This window comes from Papaver somniferum, unplaced genomic scaffold, assembly GCF_003573695.1.
Source record: "Papaver somniferum cultivar HN1 unplaced genomic scaffold, ASM357369v1 unplaced-scaffold_154, whole genome shotgun sequence".
NCBI lineage: Eukaryota > Viridiplantae > Streptophyta > Magnoliopsida > Ranunculales > Papaveraceae > Papaver > Papaver somniferum.
In genome coordinates, this window is record NW_020624820.1 from 205,568 (window position 1) to 222,979 (window position 17,412).

The 17,412-nt window shown below is 37.7% G+C and overlaps 1 protein-coding gene across 1 annotated transcript; it reads left to right on the top strand.

Annotated features, from left to right (window-relative positions):
- Positions 1–12,394: 12,394 nt before the first annotated feature.
- Positions 12,395–16,429, top strand: LOC113336847 (probable protein phosphatase 2C 5). Its single transcript, XM_026582531.1, has 8 exons — positions 12,395–12,730; positions 12,842–13,127; positions 13,258–13,429; positions 13,508–13,725; positions 13,884–13,991; positions 14,102–14,227; positions 14,326–14,561; positions 15,705–16,429. The coding sequence occupies exons 2-8, from the start codon at positions 12,906–12,908 to the stop codon at positions 15,928–15,930; spliced, it is 1,308 nt and encodes a 435-aa protein (XP_026438316.1). The 5' UTR covers positions 12,395–12,730; positions 12,842–12,905; the 3' UTR covers positions 15,931–16,429.
- The last annotated feature ends 983 nt before the right edge of the window (positions 16,430–17,412 follow it).

Below are 17,412 nucleotides of genomic sequence, written 5' to 3' on the forward strand. Positions count from 1 at the left end.
GTTAACAGGGCTTGGAAAAGAGATACTCTAGGTCGATTGATTAGCGAAAAACCTAGTAGTTCTTCTGATTTAAGCAGGGAGCTCGAAGACTCTTCTTTTGAGAGCCCTGTTTTTGGAAACTTCAGTTTTGAGAATTTATCTCTGAGTGATAAAAGTACCCCTAGTACTCCAGTTGTGCCAACGATGGCAACTTTGAAAGATTACATGTTCCCAACTAGGACCAACCGAGCTTCGTGCATTAAATTGCCAGCCACTACGACTAATTTCGAGATAAAACCTAGTATTCTTCAGATGATCCTATATTCTTAGGAAAAGATGATGAGAACCCTTATTTCCATATTAGGGACTTTGAGGAAATCTGTGGGACAATTAGAATAAAAGACCTTACTGATGAAGTCTTGAAACTTAAGATGTTTCCCTTTTCCTTGAGAGATAAAGCCAAGACCTGGCTGAACAACCTACCATCTGAATCCATTGAAACATGGCAGGAACTTATTGCTGCTTTCTATATGAAATTCTACCCTAAGCATAAAACTACAGCTGTTAGGCAGAAAATTAGTGCTAGTGTGCAACAAGAGGGAGAGTCTCTTTATAGGTTTTTAGAGCGATTCAATGATCTCCTATCTCAGTGTCCTCACCATGGATTTGATAAGATGAAACTTGTAGAGATTATTTATAATGGTTTGGACTATTCGACCAAAGCTATGGTCGAATCTATGTGCGCTGGTGAGTTCACTAGTAAAAATGCTGAAGATGCTTTTACCTTCTTAGGAACTATCGCTGAAAAATCCCAACAGTGGGAGTCTTGTGTTGAACCCCCTAAAAGACTCTTGGTCAATAGAAGTAGCACCAATATGGTAGATACGAGTTTTGCGTCAGATGCTAAGTTTGCTGCTTTATCTAGAAGGTTAGAAGCTTTGGAAATGGGTCAGCCTAAAAATAGGTCCCTTGTTGAACCTAATAGAGCCGCCCAAGTCTCTAGTTGTGGAATAGAGCCCGATAATTCATTTTGGGAAGGTCAGGATAGTGAAGAACAAGCCCATGCTGTCTATAACAATGCTAGGTTTGAGAACCGTCAGAAGTTTGACCCATGCTCAGAGACCTACAACCCTGGTTGGAGAAACCATCCTAATTTCTCTTGGTCTAAGGGCCAGAATCAAGGCCAGTCTAGTAATTCTCAGCCTCCCCCAGGTTTTGGTTATACTAAGAACCCTTCAGGACAGACCCAGAACCCATCTGAGAATAGAATAACTAGCTTAGAGGAAACCCTTAGTATATTAAGGAAGAGCCAGGAAATGCTATCACAAAGCCAGGAAATGTTAGTAAAAAGCCAGGGTAATTTTCAAGAGGAAACCAAACAGAATTTTAAGAATAGTGCCCAGTCTTTTGCTAAATTAGAGCTTCAAGTCGGCCAAATAGCTAAGTTTATCAATGAGAGAGAAGAAGGAAGGTTCCCTAGTCATACTGATCCTAACCCCAAAGGAGAGAAATCGTACAATCATGTGAATGCTGTCACAACCCTGAGGAGTGGAAAGAAGGTTGACAACAAGGTTGCCATGCCTGATAGTGAACATGATGTAGTTCACCCTGCTGAGCCAGAGAATGAAGAGACTGATAGAGTCTCTAAAGAGACCAATGAGGGTCCTGATGAGCCCGACTTTGTTCCCAGAGCCCCGTTTCCCCATCTGCTAGTTCCGACTAAGAGGGAGTCCAACTTTAATGATATATTGGAGGTTTTTAAGCAGGTTAATATCAACCTTCCATTATTAGATGTAATTAGGCAGATTCCCTCTTATGCCAAGTTCCTTAATGACTTGTGTACGCGAAAGCGTAAGCTCAGTGTTCAGAAGAAAGCCTTCATAGCTAGTCATGTGAGTTCTATTATTCAGAATACCACTACTCCTAAGTATAAAGACCCAGGGTCCCCTACCATTGCTTGTACAATAGGTAAGTACCGTGTTGAGAAAGCGTTGCTTGACTTAGGAGCCAGTGTGAATTTACTTCCATATCATGTGTACCTTAAGCTAGGACTTGGTGAGATGAAACCTACCCAGATGACACTTCAGTTAGCTGATAGGTCCGTTAAAATTCCTCGTGGTGTGATCGAGGATGTTCTCATAGAGGTTGACAAGTTTATTTATCCAGTGGATTTTGTTATCCTAGATACCCAACCTGTCCCTGACCCAGAGAACCAAATACCAGTGATTTTAGGTCGCCCCTTTTTAGCTACATCCAATGCGATCATTAATTGTCGAAATGGTATTATGAATTTGTCTTTTGGTAATATGACTATTGAGCTGAACATTTTTAATATTAGTAAGCTACCCTCTGAACTAGATGACTCGAATATAGAAAAGGTGAACATGATAGGAACATTAGTCGAGGAATCATTACCAAACACTTTGTTAGAAGATCCATTAGAGAAATGCTTAGCTCACTTTGGAATTGATTTTGATGATAATAATGTGATTAATGAGGTGAATGCTTTGTTAGATTCAACCCCTTTGTTAGATACTAGTAATGGATGGAAACCTAAGTTCGAACCACTACCAGTTTCTAAGTCTACCCTAGTTCCTTCTTTAGAAGAGCCTCCTAAGTTGGACCTAAAACCATTGCCAGATACCCTGAAGTATGTGTTTTTAGGCCCGTCTGAGACTTTACCTGTGATTGTTTCTTCCGACTTGGATAGAGATCAGGAAAGTAGGCTATTAACCGTCCTTCAAAACAACAAGGAAGCTTTAGGGTGGACCATAGCAGACATTAAGGGTATAAGTCCTACTGTTTGTATGCGTCAGATCTATTTAGAGGAAGACACCAAACCTTCTAGGGAGATGCAACTTCGACTAAACCCTAATATGAATAAGTAGTTCGAACTGAGGTTCTTAAGCTATTAGATGCAGGCATTATCTACCCTATTTCAGACAGTAAGTGGGTCAGCCCCGTTCAGGTTGTTCCCAAGAAATCTGGTATTACTGTAGTCCAGAATGATAACAATGAGTTAATCCCGACCCGAGTGACCACGTGTTGGCGTGTTTGTATTGACTATAGGAAATTGAACAAGGTCACTAGGAAGGACCACTTTCCCCTTCCCTTCATCGACCAGATGCTAGAGAGATTAGCTGGACATAGTCACTACTGCTTTTTAGATGGCTTCTCTGGATATAATCAGATCGTTATTGCCCCAGAAGACCAGGACAAAACCACTTTTACCTGTCCCTTTGGTACCTTTGCGTATAGACGCATGCCTTTCGGGCTATGTAATTCCCCTGCGACTTTTCAGCGTTGCATGATGAGCATATTTTCTGACATGGTAGAACGGTTCTTAGAGGTCTTTATGGATGATTTTTCAGTGTTTGGTTCGTCTTTCGATGAGTGCTTGCATCATTTGTCATTAGTTTTGACTAGGTGTAAGGAAAAGAATTTAGTGCTTAATTGGGAGAAATGTCACTTTATGGTTCGTTCAGGAATTGTTCTAGGGCATATTGTATCTTCAAAGGGTATAGAGGTGGATAGAGCCAAAGTTGACCTTATTAAAACTTTACCGGTCCCAAAAACCGTAAGAGATATTAGGTCATTCTTAGGGCATGCTGGTTTTTATCGTCGTTTCATTAAGGATTTTAGCTTGATGTCTAGACCTCTTTGCAATTTGCTTGCAAAAGATGTTAAGTTTGTTTTGATGATGCTTGTTTAGAGGCTTTTGAGAAGCTTAAGTCATTACTCACTACCGCCCCCATAGTCCAGGCACCCAACTGGAACCTACCCTTTGAGATCATGTGTGATGCTTCAGATTATGCTATTGGTGTTGTGCTAGGTCAGCGAGAAAATAAGTTACTTCATGTGATTTACTATGCTAGCAAAACTCTGAATGATGCCCAGTTGAACTATACCACTACCGAGAAGGAACTATTAGCCATTGTGTTTGCCTTAGACAAGTTTAGACCCTATCTCTTAGGTTCTAAGATCATCATATATACTGATCATGCTGCTTTAAAATATCTTTTGTCTAAGAAGGATACTAAACCTAGATTGATTAGGTGGATTCTGTTGTTGCAAGAGTTTTCTCCAGACATTAGAGACAAAAAGGGTGCCGAAAATGTTGTAGCAGATCACTTGTCTAGGCTAGTTGTTAGTTCCCCAGATGATTCCCTTCCTATAAGGGATAGCTTTCCTGATGAACAATTGTTCTTTGTTACCCAATTACCTTGGTATGCGAATATAGTGAACTATCTTGTTACTGGTCGAATGCCCCAACATTGGGGTAAACAAGATCGTTCTAGATTTTTAGCTGAGGTTAAGCACTTCTTTTGGGATGATCCTTATTTGTTTAAGTATTGTCCAGACCAGATTATTAGGAGATGTATACCTGAGAGTGACCAGTCCAGTATTATTTCCTTTTGTCATGATCATGCTTGTGGGGGTCACTTTAGTGCTAAGAAAACTGCTGCTAAGATATTGCAGTGTGGATTCTATTGGCCTTCGTTGTTTAAAGACTCCCACAGTTACTGCGTTACTTGTGAACGATGCCAGAAATTAGGAACCATTTCCCGTAGGAACATGATGCCCTTGAACCCTATTTTAATTGTTGAGGTCTTTGATGTGTGGGGTATTGACTTTATGGGTCCGTTTCCTAATTCTTTTGGTAACCTATACATCCTTGTCGCCGTAGACTATGTCTCTAAGTGGATTGAGGCGGTTGCGTGTAAAACCAATGACCATAGGGTTGTGATTGAGTTCTTGAAAAATAATATACTTACACGTTTTGGTACACCGCGAGCTATAATTAGTGATGGAGGGTCGCACTTTTGTAATGGGACTTTTAGGCTTCTGATGAAGAAAATGGTATTACACATAAGGTAGCTACCCCGTATCATCCACAGACTAGTGGTCAGGTAGAGGTTTCCAATAGGGAGATAAAACGTATATTAGAGAAAACAGTTAATCCTAATCGGAAAGACTGGTCGTCTAGGCTTACTGATGCCTTATGGGCTTACCGTACTGCGTTTAAGACCCCCATTGGAATGTCGCCTTATCGGCTTGTTTATGGCAAGGCATGTCACTTACCTGTTGAGTTAGAACACAGAGCTTATTGGGCTGTTAAGCAGCTAAATTTTTCACTTGACAAGGCAGGAGCCCATAGGAAACTCCAGCTCAATGAGTTGGACGAGATTCGTATAGATGCTTACGATAGTGCGAAGGAGTATAAGAACAAAATGAAACTTGTGCATGATAGAAACATTTACGGAAGTCATTTTCTCCAGGTCAAAAAGTTCTTCTGTATGACACCGTTTGCATCTATTCCCCGGGAAACTGCGCTCTCGGTGGACCGGTCCTTTTGTGGTCCGTACTGTTTTTCCTCATGGAGCGTTTGAGATCGAGACACTGGATGGTAGTAGTTCTTCAAGGTTAACGGTCAGCGATTGAAGCCCTTTTTAGAGCCTTTTCCTACAGGTGATGTTGAGGAGGTCCCTCTGGAGGACCCTGTTTACCCTTGATTGACCATCGAGGCGATTTGTATGTTGTATAATTTTTGTATTCAGTTTTTGGTTTCACTTCACTCAGGTACTATCTTTCCGAACTCTCTCTTTACTATTTCCTCATGTTACTTATTTTTGGTACTGTTCTTTCATGCGAAACATTGAGGACAATGTTAGATTTAAGTTTGGGGGGGGAAGAAACTTTTTGTTAGCTTTTAGTTGCAATAAATAAACTCCAGAGCCTAGAAATTTATGCATATTAGGATGCACTAACCAATCTAAGTGGATGGAAGCATTTTGATTGTAGGAGTTGAGGAACCAATCTGATTAGATGGAAACATCTAAAGAGTCTATTCATAAAAGCACAGAGCTCAGGTGTTAGAAATAACATGATAGTTTCACCATATCTCGTTGAGTCCTTTTCACTTCTATTTTTATTTTATTTTGTTTTTAAACTATGTTTTCTAAGTGATTAGGTGGGGCTCACGATTCAAGTTGTTACCAATGCTAGGGTGAATTAGAGTGATTGAGATACAAAAAAAAAAAAAGTTGAAAAAAAAAAGTTGAAAAAAAAAGAAAGAAAAAAAAAATGAAAGAAATTGAGACCAAACCATTTGACCAAAATGAATAAATTCAATAAAGTCGTCCACTGGTACCCTTGTATATGCCAGTTGTGTTGACCTAGAGTTAGGTTATCGAACACTGGTACCCTTGTATATGCCAGTGTGTTGATATTAGTCAGACTAGTATCTCAATCCATTAGGATATGTTCATTTTGGCGGAGGCCTTTAGACAGATATGGGAAATGCCGTTCACTTAGTAAACATCAAAACCATATATGTTTTTCTATATCCATCTTCTTGATCTATCCATGTGATTAGTTTTGACTCCGAATATGATGTCCATAGTGCAACTATCTGAGTAGAGCTCTGTCACTTTATATGAATTTTAGTATGATTGAGTGCAAACTCGTGTACAGCAATTGGAATTTCGCATCAGGGTACTTCTTCCTGTAGTCAATAAGTATGCCAACCAAGGAGATTCTTTAGTGCCTTCCAAGGTTCGTTGTAGATAGCTAGGGTCTGGAGTATTAAGGTTTTGTGGGTGTATCTCTTGTAAGCCCTCCCGAGACTATAACTCGTCCACTAGGGCCACCTAGGGGTTTAAAGGCTTGTTGCATACGCTAAATGCAATCGACGATGCCTGCGACAGTAAGTTAGGATTTTATTTTCTATTTGATTTGCTCGATGACTAGCAAATAATAAGTTTGGGTGTATTTGATAGGCACATTTTTGTGTCTTATATAATCTCAATTGTATATATTATTAGTGCTCGATTTTATATTTATTATGGCTTTTTATGTCCCTGTAGGTATTTTTGGAGAAATAAGCTTTTGCGGCGAAATTGGCTAAAAAAAAGTGGTTTTTGCGCTCGTGGGAGAAAATTACTATACGGACTCTCACTTTGGATAAGGGGTAACCTAATTACTAAGGGGTGACCCATTTCCAGGCATCTGCTAAAGGGAGACCGGAACTGGATAGGGGGAGGTCATCTCAAAAATTCAAAACAGAAAATGGAGGGAAAATTTGGCATCAGTCTGCATGGTTTTAGATTTGAATTTTCGGACAGTTTCAAAGAGATTAATTGGCCGAAATCGTTTTTTATGGACTGTAGAAGACCTTACAAGCCCAGTACAATCAATTGGACCCGGCCAATTGGGCTGGAATGGCCGAGAGAGGGTTTCAAAGTCTCAACAGAGAGACGTGTTCTGTTTCGAGTTTAGAAGATTTTTGAGAGATTTTTGGAGGACTTTGACGCCAGGATATGGATGTACATGGTCCTGTTCAAGTCTTAGTTGGAGTTTGGAGAGTTTAGATAACTCAGAAGAGGTCAGAAGACGCGTACAAGGAGGATTGAAGAGAGATATTCTCTTAACTGCACGCAGAATAAATCTTGAATTTATACGAGATATTTGGGGTCTGTGGGATATATAAGAGTTGGTTCAAGTCATAAAGAGGGTTAGAAAAAGTTTAGAGAGAAATAGGAGAGAGTTTAGAGCCGAAACGAGGAAGATACCATTGATTGTTGCTGCTGATGTTCAAGGAGGAAGACGAAGAACGAAGAACAGACGCTTCTGGAGCGTCGTTCTTCAATAGTACCTACAGCAGAATTACTGTGTCGTTATTTTGCTGCAGTTCAGAAGTATCGTTTACAGGCAGTCTTATTCGAACATTGTAACAGTGACGTTGTAACACTTATACAGCGTTGCAAAAATTCTGTTAAACACCATATCATCAATAAAAACATCTATTGAGCCATTTTGATCAAGTTTTTGATATGAGGAGCTAAACCCCTTAGCCAAGGAGACGGAGGAAGCCATTGGTCCTTATTTATGGTATAATTCTAACTTTATTATTTATTTGCAATATTATTACATGATTATTTGCATGGAATTTTTATTGGAGAATTGATTTTTATTGAATAATTGTGATTCATTTTGATGGAGCATGCTTAGTTTAAGACTCTTGATGTTTCATGCTTGGTGTTTACATTTATTACTTCAAAAATATATAAAAGGCATAATATTAGAATCACTCTAAAAGAAAAATTGCATGAATATTAATTATTAGAATTTATCAAATAATGGGTCAATGGTGGAATCCAAGTCTTGGTGTTTTTTCCCTAAAGTTTTCAAACAAATTTATTTGCCTGTTTAATTTAAATCTAGAAAAATTGTTTTCTTCACAAGTCTGAAAAGACCCAGTTTTTACCACAACTACAACATCATTTGAGAAATACATCACCCATTAAGTATGGGAGTTATAGACAAGCAAATTACGGGTCTGGGTGAAAAAGAAATAAAAAAAGTTAGTCATATATACCCTTTCCTTTAACTTTATTCTTAACTATATTCTTTTCTTCTCCTATTTATTATCTTTCTCCAATTTAAAATTAATTGCGGGAAGATTCTTAAGTTTCGAAATATAAGTCGAATTAAATAAAATTTACATTTTGGAAAGGGATCGAAAATCTCTACGAAACAAGATCCATTGCTGATATGAAATTCGAAAAAAAAAACTATTTTAACCCAAGCCGAGTATACATTATGCACCCAGGTGCAACCTGGCCAAAAGTTATTTCGAATAAAAATATGCATTATGCACCCCGGTGCAACTTGGTTAAAATCTATTCCATATAAAAATATACATTATGCACCCAGGTGCAGCCTTGCCAAAATTTATTTGCTACAAGGATATACATTATCCACCGAGGTGCAACCTGCCAAAGCATATTCCCTATAAGAATAGAAAAATTTTATACATTATGCACATGCACTCGGGTTCAACCAGCCAAAAACTATTTCCCTTCAGAATTATACATTATGCACTCAGATGCATCTTGTATACTTCGAGGATAAATCTAGGATTATCCTAGTAATCAGCTGCAATAAATTATACATAACTAAAATTATTAGTTCATAATCTCGAACAATAAATCCACCACAATTACCATCACATTCACTACCAAAGCATCAACCAAAAATAAGTATTAAAAAAGAAAAATTAAAACAACAAAAAATTCAAAAAAAAAAATATACATTATGCACTCGGGTGCATCTATGATAAAACCTATTTTTCTATCGGAACATACGTTATGCACTCGGGTGCATTTTGTGTATTTCTTGGTTAAATCAAGGTTTATCCTATAAATCACCTGCAAAAATATTTTATGCAACCAAAAACACTAATTCCTGATCTCAATCAATAAATCCACCACCATTAACATTACGTTCATTATCAAAACACCCCTAAAATTACTAGTTGCAATGCATTTAAAGGAGTTTTAGGATCTAAATAATGTGCATAAACAAACTGTATAGTTGTGGTTCTTATACATTCAGTTGTTGTAGCACTAGCAATGGGAATCTCGAATTAAATTTATGCAATCTGATTTACAACCTCGACATTTCTAATTTTTCACAAATCCTGCCTTTGCTTTTATAGGCATTCAATTTTACTACTACTTGTTCCCCAATCACAATACCTCATAATCACCTCCTTTAATTTCATCTCCTCGCTGTCACCATCACCACCCTCCTCCTCCACCATTACCAACAAACTCCGTTAAATTTGTTTTTTTTGAATGAAATCGGTATGAATTAAAATTAGATTGAAAAAATTGTTCCCGAAATCAATTCATTCCAATTCTAATTTTAATCCGTTCCGATTTAGTTTTTGTTTGCAATTTCAAGATCAGAAACATCGTTGATCTGATATAGACCTAGGAAAAAACTCAACTTTACCCAATTGGCATCATAACAAAATTTTTTTTTCAAAATATCAAACAAATCAAACTCATACATCACCTTTATAGGTTAATTTAACTTGTACTCTGATCCTTTAATGGTATTCCGCGATTGATAGATTCATAGATGAGGAATGTAAAAACAGCCGATGGACGTAATGAAACTGTAGAAGAAGAAAGATTGTTCGGTGGAGAAATGATACACAGGGTATTTTAGTACATGGGATATAAAATAAATTATAAAAAATGGGTGAATCCAATATGGATAAAAGAAAGTATCTTGGATATTAGACAACGGGAATGATAGGTGTCCCGAGGATTTCATCCCGAGAAATCCGGCAACACACATAAAATGGTGGGACCAAAAACCCACCCCCAATATTTCTTAAGTGGGCCCCAGGGGCTATGTGTGTACCAGGATTTTTCGGGAGGAAATCCTCGGTACGTGTAGCATCATCCTATTAGACAATTGTCAATACTTTACATGTCGTATTGATTTTATTCTCCATGATGGTTTTTATTTAAAGGGAATCGTTTGTGTATTCCAGATGGTAGTTTGCGTTATAAGATCGTCAAGGAACTGCATAATAAAGGGCATTTTGGTCAGGATAAGAATTACTTCTTGTCGCAAGCTCCTATTTCTAGACAGATAAGCAAATAATTTGATAAGTTTATTTGTTGTTGTCATATTTGTCAAGTTTCCAAGTGAGTTGCGACCAATGAAGGTTTGTACATGCCATTACCAGTCCCCAAAACACATTGGACCAATATTATCATGTACTTTGTCTTGGTTTACCTAGAACTCAGAGAGGGATGAACTCAATATTTGTCGTGGTTGATAGGTTACATTGACAACTGGATTGAAAAATTCTCATCCAATCCTCACACAGTTGATTCAAGAGTCAAGCGTCCAAGTCTAGTAGTAGAATATAATTCAGTTCAGAAGTATAGACCACAAGGATGGAGTCTCCGGGCCCAAGAGTCTATTTTTGATTGGCTTAAAGCATTTGGATGCCACCAACCTCTACCACCACCACCATAAATGCACCAAGCTAGAATGGAATTTGCAGGGGCTCAAAGTGGAGAAAGCTGTTGGGGACAGACAAATCAAATTGTGGGTAAAACTTAAAGCAAGTCTGCAGCTGAAGCAATAGAATGTGCTCATGACTTGAAAGCAGTAAAAGGTGATTCTAGAAGGAAATTATGTTAAAAGTTATAAAGTTTCGGTTAAAACTATCAAGCACATCTTTTAACAGCCTTGCAAGATGAGACTTCTTTATTTGAATCTCAATTTTGTGTACAAAGAGGGTAATCAGGTGGTTAATGGGGATTGATTGGCACATCAACATTATGCATCTTTGTTTAAGTAGTGTGGCCACTTACTAGGTAAAAACTGAGAAGAGTTAATTTTGTGTTGTTGGTTAAGTGATTGTTGGGGTACCTTCTATTGTCCTTTTTGAGGTTCGGTACTAGAGAGAAGGTCTTTGAAAACTACTTCTTTTTGGTTAAGATTACCCAAAACACCTAAGAAACTCAAAAGCAAGCGAAATCAAAACATAATGATACAAAAACTACCAATAAAGCAAAGCATTTGAGTACCTAACTAGTGCAAATAATGCACCTATCAACCAGTCCCCAAAACACCTTGGACTAATATTAGCATGTACTTTGTCTTGGTTTACCTAGAACTCAAAGAGAAATGAACTCAATATTTGTCGTGGTTGATAGGTTACATGGATTGCCATCTTCTATCGTGTCAGATAGGGATACACAGTTCTTGAGTCATTTTTGGCGAAGTTGTTGGAAGATGTTGAAGACTACTCGGAACTTCAGTACACCGTACCACCCACAACTGGTGGGCGTACAAAAGTTATTAATCAATCATTAGGTAATCTCCTGTGAAGTCTGGTGAACTTTTGAGTCTTTTTTAGTACTGATGTTTTATTCTCACGTGTTTGGAGTTTTAGATTTATTCGTATCTTAGATATCGTTTATCTTCTTATCTTTTACTTAACTTTCGAGTCTTAGAATTTTATTTATCTTCGTGAATGTTATTAGAGGGAAATTGATTAATAAGAAATTTTTTTAGAAAACTTGCAGAAGTTTTATTTTAGTTTCTGTTTCAATTCTTTAATCCTATATGTGGTTCTCATCAAACATAATACTCCCTCCATTTCAAAATAATAAGAAGGTTTGTGTGTAAATTTACACACAAAAACCTACCTGTTATTTTGAAACGGAGATAGATTTTTTCTTTTAGTTAACTGCGTTGCCTGCATATACAACACACACCATTTTCTTGCCTTGTGTTCATTTTTCCTTCTAAACAGCTTCAAGGACTTTGATCTCGTCCCACTCGATATGGACCTTCTGGAGCTGCAGTTGGCAAGTCCAATCGGTTGCCAGTGAAGCTGCCCTCCCTATCGGATCTTCCGCATCGACTTCTCCGTTCGGTTACTGCCTACAGTCGTTGCGGCCAATGCCCCCAGGAGAGTGCAGGGTTATTTTGGTCACTACGAAAAGCGAGTAAACTCACACGTCAAAATCAGACAGCTGCTCTCTATCATTTTCTTTCTCTCTTTCTAAAATAAATAATCCACTTTTCTATTTCTTTCCTTTTTCTCTCCCCGCGTTTTTTCCATTTTCACTCACTTTTTCAGTAGAAATTTGCAGGAGGGAGAGAAAAAAAGATCGTGACCCTCTCTCTCTGTTTCTATGTGGTGTGGTTGACAGCTATCTAGGGTTTTCTTCTTCTCTCACAGGTCGTTGAAAAAACCCCAAAACTAACCAATTATTTTCCCCTTCAAGGAATCAAATTTGAAGTTGTTCAATCAACTCCAGATTATCAATCAACATATTTTGATTTTGAAGAAATTAATGTCTGGGTTTTGATTCTCGACAAGATCATTACCCCAAGGAGCTTAATTTTGTCATTTACTACTCATTTCAAGGTTAGGGTTTTCTTCACTCATCTGATACTTAATTAACTGTAAACTAATTAAAACTGTGCTTTTTGTATGCGATTGTGATAGATTTGTATTTTGAATGGGTTATGATTACAGATCTGAAGAAAGGGTTCTAAAAGAGAAAATGTGGTTGTTGTTCAAGTATAATAGATAGATTAGAATGAGCAAATCATCGGAAGTTATTACTACAACAGATATGAGATCTCCTTTAGTTCCTCTTGCTACTTTGATAGGACGTGAATTGAGAGGTGATAAAGTTGGTAAACCTTCAATTAGATGTGGACAGGCTGGTTTGGCTAAGAAAGGTGAAGATTATTTTTTGATTAAACCAGATTGTCAAAGGATCCCTGGGAACCCATCCACTTCTTTTTCCGTCTATGCGGTATACTACTACTTTTTGGCCTTCATGCTTGTTTTTGTTTTTTGTTGTTGTAGAAATGCTTACTTTTGATCAAATAGAAATGGGTTTTCATGAATTTTGATTTTTGTAAGTAAATTTTGTGTATGGTTAGATCTTTGATGGGCATAATGGAATATCTGCTGCTATATTTGTGAAAGAAAATTTGTTAAACCACGTTATGAGTGCCATACCTCAAGAATTGGGTAGGGAAGAGTGGCTTAAAGCACTTCCTCGGGCACTAGTTGCTGGTTTTGTCAAGTCTGATATGGAATTTCAGAGGAAAGGTAATTAGTAGTTACATTAACCTTTTGTGGTTCTCATGTATTTTAGTTTACGGATTCTAATATTGGGTGTGATTGCAGGAGAAACTTCTGGAACAACGGTTACTTTTGTTGTGATTGATGGATGGACTGTGACAGCCGCATGTGTTGGGGATTCTAGATGTGTATTGGATACACAAGGGGGCGTGGTTTCCGATTTGACTGTTGATCATCGATTAGAAGAGAATGTTGAAGAGAGGGAGCGCGTTACAGCCAGTGGGGGTGAAGTTGGTAGGCTTAATGTGTTTGGAGGTACTGAGGTGAGGGAAAAGTGAACCCGGGTGATTTCACTTTACACTGATTTTTCTAGCTTGAAGATTGTTGATTGCTTTTTTCTGGCATTAGAGATAAATATGTTCGAAGGTTTCGCAGTATGTTGTATCTTCTGCTAATCTTTGCTGATTTATTATATTCACAGGTTGGACCACTCCGTTGCTGGCCTGGTGGATTATGCCTTTCAAGGTCGATTGGTGATATGGACGTGGGAGAATATATTGTCCCAATACCGCATGTTAAGCAAGTGAAGGTGAGTCCCATGGCTTAAGCCTAGACATCTATTTTTATTGGTAATTAACCAATTAGCCTTTTTTTCTTATTCACGTGATCTAGTTCTCAAGTCATCGTCTGTATGTGCAGCTATCAAAAGCTGGAGGACGATTAATAATTGCATCAGATGGTATCTGGGATGCTTTGTCGTCTGAGATGGCTGCACAATCTTGCCGGGGTTTACCTGCAGAGCTTGCCGCAAAGATGGTTGTGAAGGTGAAATCTAACTTCAGATTCATCACGTGAGGGTGAATATATGTTTTCTACTGTCAATCTTCCCTTCCTCTGAGTGTTTGTTTTCTTGGTGGTTTCAGGAAGCTCTGAGGTCAAGGGGACTGAAAGATGACACCACATGCCTAGTTGTTGACATCATTCCTCCTCCTGAAAATTCTGTTGCACCCCCAGAACCTAAAAAGAAACCAAATGTGCTTAGTTCCATTATATTTGGGAAGAAATCTCAGAATTCCATCAATAAACCGACGAATAAGCTCTCTGCTGTTGGAGTTGTTGAGGAGCTTTTTGAGGAGGGTTCTGCAATGCTTTCAGAAAGGTATGGTTATCGTTCTTAATGATAAAAATTTATAACGGTTTCGTACGGTTAATGTTGCTTTTATCTGTACTAGGGTTTGTCCTTCGTGGGTGTGAAGCATATATACATGGAAGTTTTTTCTAGTATATGTCTCATTTAATAAATTTATTGCTTCTAGTTAGTTATAGTCTTTGATATGGTTGCAAGGACAAACAAAATTTTCCCCTATTTTCTCTTCAATTTGCAGTAGTGGAGTTACAAAGATTTTGTTGAATATGGATACATTTCAAGTATTGATATTTGCAACATCTCTGAGTATTTCTAGTAGGTTTTGAGATGAATTTGACTGTGCTTGGTTCTGAACCACTTTGAACTTGCGGGTCTCTATGGCTTGAACTTTTGCAGTAGTGGAAGCTTTCTGGGAGCTTCGTAGTTTCTTCTAGTTTTGAAAAAGATGTATAGATTTTCCGTCAGAGAGCATTTAAAAAGTATTTATGCCCGGAGGATCTGAAAATGCAGCTAGCTGTGTTTTTTAATTAACTATCTAACAGCAGAATTATAAGATAAACCTCTCTCCGATTATGTGAAAGATGAAAAGGAAAGGGTGTCTTTTCTCAAGGGGATAATGCCAATAAACTATGTTGACAAGACTAGAACTTGACGAAAACAGTAAAGCTCCATAATGAAATGTCACACTGGTTGCTAAAGGAGTTTGATCCTTAGCAAATTTTTGCAAAAGATTGTAAGATGAATAGTAGACCTCAGATATTTGTATCTTTCCAGGTTTTCACTTCTGTAGGCGTTTTCAGGTGCACCGTATTTCTAATGGACCATTTTTGCTTTATTTTTTCTTCACACTAGGTTCATAATTTGCTCAGTGATATGGATAAGTTTCACTAATTCATATTCTTCTTGTCTTTCAAGTTTTAGTTATACGCTTTTCCTCGAGAAGGCTAGCAGATTAAATAAACTGTTCCTCAAACCAACAGCTGATATTGAAATTAACTTAGTAAACTGAACTTTCTGAAGCACATTTTTTGATTTGCTTCTATCTGCTGTATATGCCACAAGTACTTGACTTAGAGCTTCAAATGTTTATGGTGGAACTATATATTTACATTCCTCTTGGTTACCCAACTAACATTACCTATCTGGAAACTGCAGGTTGGGTAAGGATTTCCCCTGGAAGTCAAACTCTGGCTTACTAAGGTGTGCGGTGTGTCAAGTGGATCAAACCCCTAGTGAGGGTATAACTGTGAATTCTGGACCATTCTTTTCAGCCGCATCTAGCCCTTGGGAAGGCCCGTTTCTATGCACAAACTGCCGGAAGAAAAAGGATGCCATGGAAGGGAAACGACCAAGTCAATCTACTGCTGTGATGACCACTTAGCAAAATTTCTGATAAACAATATATTCATTTCATCTATTTTTTCCCTCCGGCAGTGTGAGCGAGTTTGTTTTCATTTCCGGGTGCTAATTGATGCGTGTAAGAAGAAAAGAAAGAGGTTGTGTTGATAGACTAGTTTTTTCCTTCTTCTTTTTGGTGGGGGAGTCTGTGAAGTTTGCTTTAGGCCCGTTTCGGTGTTCTACCTATCAAAGAAAGAAGAAAAGAGACCAAATACTCTGTCTCTAATGTATTTGTTGATCTTTGGATTGCTAACCGCTTGAATTTGTAAGTAACATTAATGACACATTGACGATATCCTTAGTGTAGAATACCTCTTTTTCTTGGTTTGTTGTTCGTCCCAACCTATTGTGGCCAAGGTAAGTTGTCATTTTGGAAATTGTTTTTGATTGTACCATCATCTGGGGCGTACAATAAAATTCAGGGGCATACAGACTTATTATGCCATTCAAAGATTCATGATATAGATTCATGATATGATTCATGATATGGGATGTCTAGTGATGCTTAAGTTATTGTAATACCCTTATATAGTTTAAATTACATTATTACACTTCCTCTAAATTAAATTCTAGTCCTAAAATCCTCCCACTAATTAACCATCCTATAATTAACTACCATCGTACTAATTAACCATCCCCTAATTAACTATCCTTCAACTAATTAACCCATTTAATTCGAAACTTAAAACAAATTTATTCTTCTTCTTCTTCCCTCTTTTTCTTCTCCTTCTTCTCTCTTCTTCATTTTCTTCTCAAAAATCAGTAAAAAACGTTGAATCACCAAAAACAAATTCGATTAAACCCATAGACATTATGCCACCTCGTTATAAGCGAGTTGCTAGATCAGGTAAGATGCTTAATCCAGGAGTTGTTTCTGCAGCAACTCAACCTAGGGTTTTTGATAAAGATGAAGTTGAAGAGGATAGTGGATTAATCGGTGTTGGAGAGCGAGAAATAGACCCCGATTCCTTAAAATTGCACATAGAAAGGTATTTCCCACAAACCCATTGCTTGGTTTTTCGTATTTCATTGATTTGATGAATGTAATCGATGATTCATTGCGGTTTCAGTGGTTACAGTGTGTTGTTCGGCTGACAATTATCAGCCGAACCTCTATTTTTTTCTACAGAAGAAGAACAATTCGGCTGATACGTATGTTGTGTTTTAAATATCGAATCAGCCGAACATACATGTTCGGCTCATCGTAATTTTGATGATAATCATCCGAACTTCAGTACGTGTATATTTTATCTTAGATTATGTGGCTCATTTCGATAAATATCGAATGCGCCGAACTTTACTTTGTGTATGGCTAACATGTTTGGTATAAACTTATCTATTTATAGGTGACTTATCATCTTGTTTGGTAGTAGAAACATATTTATTTTTTTAGGAAAATTAATTAAGGTGTATTATTTGTTTTAGTAACCATCCGGTAAAATTCAAAGAGAAGCCAAAGAGGAGA